This window comes from Cebus imitator, unplaced genomic scaffold (assembly GCF_001604975.1).
Source record: "Cebus imitator isolate Cc_AM_T3 unplaced genomic scaffold, Cebus_imitator-1.0 Scaffold365, whole genome shotgun sequence".
NCBI classification, from domain to species: domain Eukaryota; kingdom Metazoa; phylum Chordata; class Mammalia; order Primates; family Cebidae; genus Cebus; species Cebus imitator.
The window spans coordinates 1,426,472-1,431,501 of record NW_016107680.1 but is presented as its reverse complement, the minus strand read 5'-3'; the positions used below and the strand labels follow the sequence as shown (position 1 = coordinate 1,431,501).

At 34.9% G+C, this 5,030-nt stretch overlaps 2 protein-coding genes across 7 annotated transcripts in view; one reads left to right on the top strand and one right to left on the bottom strand.

Annotated features, from left to right (window-relative positions):
* Nucleotides 1-1,877, top strand: part of CCDC110 (coiled-coil domain containing 110) — a 23,899-nt gene extending 22,022 nt beyond the window's left edge. For all 4 annotated transcript variants that reach the window (XM_037730830.1, XM_017506915.2, XM_037730829.1 and 1 more), the window contains one exon: nucleotides 1,525-1,877. In XM_037730830.1, the coding sequence (XP_037586758.1) occupies nucleotides 1,525-1,565 (41 nt within the window). In that variant the 3' untranslated portion in view covers nucleotides 1,566-1,877. The remainder of the gene's footprint in view (nucleotides 1-1,524) is intronic.
* Nucleotides 1,878-1,879: 2 nt separating this feature from the next.
* CUNH4orf47 (chromosome unknown C4orf47 homolog) overlaps nucleotides 1,880-5,030 on the bottom strand; it is a 17,598-nt gene continuing 14,447 nt past the window's right edge. For all 3 annotated transcript variants that reach the window (XM_017506926.2, XM_017506928.2, XM_037730832.1), the window contains exon 7: nucleotides 1,880-2,103. In XM_017506926.2, coding sequence (XP_017362415.1) covers nucleotides 1,933-2,103 — 171 coding nt within the window. In that variant the 3' untranslated portion in view covers nucleotides 1,880-1,932. The remainder of the gene's footprint in view (nucleotides 2,104-5,030) is intronic.

Below are 5,030 nucleotides of genomic sequence, written 5' to 3'. Positions count from 1 at the left end.
TAAGACAAGGTCTCGCTCTGTCACCCAGGCTGCAGTGCAGTGGTGCAATCACAGTGCACAGCAACCTCAACCTCCTAGACTTTTAAGCAATCCTCCTGCCTCTGCCGCCCAAGTAGTTGGGTCTACAGGCATGCACCACCATGCCTGGCTAATTTTTATATTTTTTGTAGAGACAGAGTTTTGCCATGTTGCCTAGGCTGGTCTTAAAATTCTGGGCTCAAGCAATCTGCCTGCCTTGGCCTTCCAAAGTGCTGAGATTACACACGTGAGCCACCATGCCCAGCGTATCTGTCCATTCTTATAAAAACTTTTTTCATTAAAAAATTTAAAACTAATGCTCTTTGTAACATATTAACAATCCAAAACCAAAATTTTCTCAACTTAAAATACTTCATTAAAGCCATATATACTTAGAAGATATAATTTAAGAAGGAAAACAACTACAGAATTTTAAAACTACTGTCCAAAGGTTCACTAGTTTTAAAATTAGGGTAAAAGAAGCTAGAACTTGATTTAGGATAATGTTTTGATAATGTACTATAAAAAGAAAGACATGCCAATAAATTCAAAATTACTAAACAGAAGAAAACTTCTGATTTTTCAAAAGAACAATCACTTATTCTTCTCTTTCTCCCTCCAAACATGTATGCTACAGCATCATAGAACTTTCTCAGGTTTATTCTCTGGATAGAAAACAACACAGAGAAAACCTGAAATACTGTCCCCTTTCCTCCTCACACACAAAGTTCCATCTATCAGAGGGTGGGTGTGGTGAGAAAAATTCCAATTTTACCATCAGTTTATTAGATGAAGTTGGGCAGGGTAGTGATAGGTGATTTGCCAGAGGTTAAAGGTTAAAAAGATCAAAAAAAGCTCCATATCTTCCTGTTTCAAAGTCCAATACTCTATCAACTAGCCCACAGATGATAATATTCCTGTCGACAACAGTTTAAATTACATACATTTACCCTAACATCTAGGGGAATCGTGGCTCAGTGACACAGATCAGTTTTTGTTAATTCATAAAATGTGAATTTTGCTAAGCCAAAATCAATTACTTATTCCACAAAATTGTCGCCAAAGTGCTACAAAGAGTAGATAAAATAGGCAAAAATCAGTCATTGTCATCATCTATATTAGCATATTATATAATAAAACCCATATAGGTTAAGCCGCCATTCAAAATACATTTCCGGCCAGGCACAGTAGCTCATGCCTGTAATGAGAAATACACCTTTGTAGTGAAGGGCAGTTTTTTGTGCGTGAAATAATAATGTTAGTATTATAATTACTATCCCCAAGGGATAAAAATGTACTACCATTTTTGTAAAAGAATGTAAATTTAGTGTCCTTTAGACACAGAATAACTGACTGTTTTTGCTCCAAAGAACTTTTTCAGTTTTGAGAGTGTACAAAGCCTGGATAAAATTTAAGTTTTAAGATACTTTGATAATATACTTTTCCTCAAAGCATTATAGTTATGTTGGCATTTTTAATTAACCAGAATATTTCCTATTTTCACAGGTTATCTCAATGTTAAAGACAGAACTCTCAGGCATCATTAGGATTCCTCACAACTGCTAAGAAACTCCCTTTGAGAAATAGCCAATGTTAACATGTACTGCTAACTGAACTATGAATATCTAACTAGTCTCAAATGACTCACACTAAGGTGCTACAGATTTGCTTTAAAAATTATGCACAGAATGGTTTGGTGCAGATAAGTTAGGCTTTTTCAGCTGAGAATTTCCGAAGATGAGAGAGAACTTCTACCGGGAGGGCAGGTACCTGCACATGGAAGGAGCTGAGGTGTCTAAAGTCACCCAAACTTGTCATTTTAAAAAGCATGTATAAATAAAAGATACTATTTTGAAAAGGGATAAAAGTTGGAAACAATTTTTTGTTGGCTTATAAGCTAAGTGTGAGATATTCCTACCTTCTGACATTCAAAGTCATTATACTTTCAACTGGTCTGCTCTTTGGTCCACTTGGTGGGTGGAAAATCTTATTGTCTTTGCCAGAGATCTTTTCCAATTTAGTCACATAAGGGTCGGCAGAATGTGATGGGTAAGGATCAAATGTACCTGCCTTCATTCCACCAGGCTGCAAAGAAATATGAGACAACTTCATGTGATTTCGTAAAATGCCTCTACGAAATTAGCTTGTGAAGAAGTTCACACACATTTTGGTAGCCTGTGGAGTTGGTTTTAAAGGAAATGATACTGTTTAATTCAAATACCACCAAAAGGTCTCCCTATCACCAGCTTTATAGGGTCAAAACATCATAATCCAAAAGCTCTCTATAAAAATGACAGTGTTTGTAGTAAGGTAACAGTCTAAACTATTGCCAAGCATTAATATTTTAGCGTTTATCAGACCAGGGTATCACTTAGTTAGCAAGTGAGTCTATTCAGTAAGGGAAAACCTAGGTCAGATGTATTTTGATAGAGAATGGGGAACAAGGAGGATGGCACAACATGAGTTTACTAAATGCAGTCAGTAATGGAGAAGATACTTTAAAAAAAAGCAATAAGCAATAGCATATGGAAATAGAAAGTGAGAGGCAGATGAGATGGACTTTACTGTTCTTGTAGTAGACTAAGAGAAGTCAATCAAAACATGTTTTAACCTATACACAAGACAGAAATATTTGCTTTGACTTCTTAAACTGATTTGACAGAATTTTAAACTTAATATTCTACATAGTCACCAGGAGAATTCTATAGAATCATAACTGATTTAATTAGGTACCCTTTCCTTATAGTATCTATGCCAAATATACATGAAGATTTAATTCATTTGAAAGATACAATTATAAGTTTTCAGGTTTTCCCAACTGAAAACACATGGATTAAAGATCACAATAATAAGAAAACTTAAGAAAGCTTAAATAAATTAAAAGTATAAAAGCAAAATGAATTAAAAATAGAAAAAACACAGATTAAATAAATCCAAGTGATGCTTTAAAAAGTAGATTAATAGCTAAATCTGTAATAGAATCCAGAATGCAAAATAAGTGAGGAAAGTCTATACCTATATTAAATGTCAAAAATATAAAATAATATTTCTGTTGTTGTATTGGACCGAGCGTAGAAAGTTAGCACCAAGACAAAAGTATGCCAGATTGCAGGGTCATTTATTATGCCGGCGACCACAGAGGACTCACGTCTCTCCAACCTGTGGTGTCAAAAGGAGGGTGCCAAGACTTTTTATACCCGAAAAATCACCTTGGGTGTGGGAGTGAGGAGTGGGGATGGGGATGAAAAGGTTTCGGACATTCCAAGGGCATGGGGATTCTGTGATTCACCTCCTGGGCGGAGACGAGGGCGGGGGTCTCCAGACATCCCAAGGTCCAGGGGACTTTTGTCATTCTGTTTGTTACTTCAGTGGTTTACAGAAGTCAAGATAAGCATTTGTTTACACACTGATCTTAGTTATCCTGGGCTGCTTATTTTAGTTATTACTAAATAACTAAAGCAAAGGCTAGCAATTCTGGCACAATATCACACTGTAAACTTCTATGTGAATAAATTCAAAAACCTGAATAAAATGACTGATTGTCTAAGAAAATATAAATAATCAACACCGACCAAAAAGAGATAGAAAACCTACACAAAACAGATGTCCCTATGCAACAATCCTGCATGATCTGCATATGTACCCCAGAACCTAAAGTACAATAAAAAATTATTGTAAAATAAATGTTAATATATCCAAAAATATAAAGAGTAAATTTTATAACAAAATATCAAAGGTCTTTTTCTTTTTGGAACTTTAGAAAATAATTCTGAAGTTCTGAGAATATGGCAGAATAACCAGCATAACTTTTTTTTTTTTTTTTGAGATAGAGTCTCACTCTGCTGCCCAGGCTAGAGTGCAGTGGTGTAATTACGGCTCACTGCAACCTCCGCCTCCCAGGTTCAAGTGATTTTCCTGCCTCAGCCTCTGGAGTAGCTGGGATTACAGGCACCTGCCACCACGCCCGGCTAATTTTTTATATTTTTAGTAGAGACGGGGTTTCACCATGTTGGGCAGGCTGATCTCAAACTCCTGACCTCATGATCTGCCGACCTCGGACTCCCAAAGTGCTGGGATTACAAGCGTAAGCCACCGTGCCCAGCCAGCATAATTTAAAGAGTAAGAAGAGACTAGACCACTCACTATTAAACATAATAGAAATTAAAAGTTTTTTGGGGGCAGAAATAGTCAAATGAAATGAAAACTCAGAAACATACCTTCAAAAATAAGAATTTGGGGTTTGATAAAAACAGCATTTCAAAGTAATGGTGTTAAAAATGAATTATTCCATCAGTCATATTAGGAACAGCTTGATTTTTAAAAAATCAGTTTTATTAAAGTCTAATTAACCTACAATAAACTATACTCCATTTAAAGTGTACAATGCTATGAGTTTTGACAGATGTCTACACCCTTGAAATGACAATTACAATTCAGATACAGAACATTTCCACCCTCTGCTCAAAGTGTCCTCATACCCCCAAACTAAATAAAAGCTGGATTCTTACCTCACTCTTTACATCAAAATGTATTTTAGATAAATATTTAAACGCAAAAGGATAAGACTAATAGAAGAAATTAAGAAGACACATTATTCTAATATTGGTGGTAAAGAGGGCCATTCTGAAAATGACACAAACCTTACCAACAATGGACTGATAAATCTGACTACATCAACTTATTAAATTCCTGAATAGCACAAAACACCATAACCAAAGATCCAATAGATTTTAAAAATTATTTTAACACAAATAACAAAAGTAGTACCCTTAATATATGAAGAGACCTTACAAGACATCTTACAGTATTAAAAACATAAACTTCGAAATACAAAGTCTTCAAGAAAAATGAACAGGCAGTTTACAGATAAAAAAGTATAGACTAAGGTTTATAAACTGCTGAAGCATTTTAATTTTTATCACTTGTTAACTTCTGTAGTAGGGAGATAGTTAATTTTAATTACCATTTCAAAAACTAAAGGATGGTTTGGCTTTTTTTTTTTTTTTTTTTTT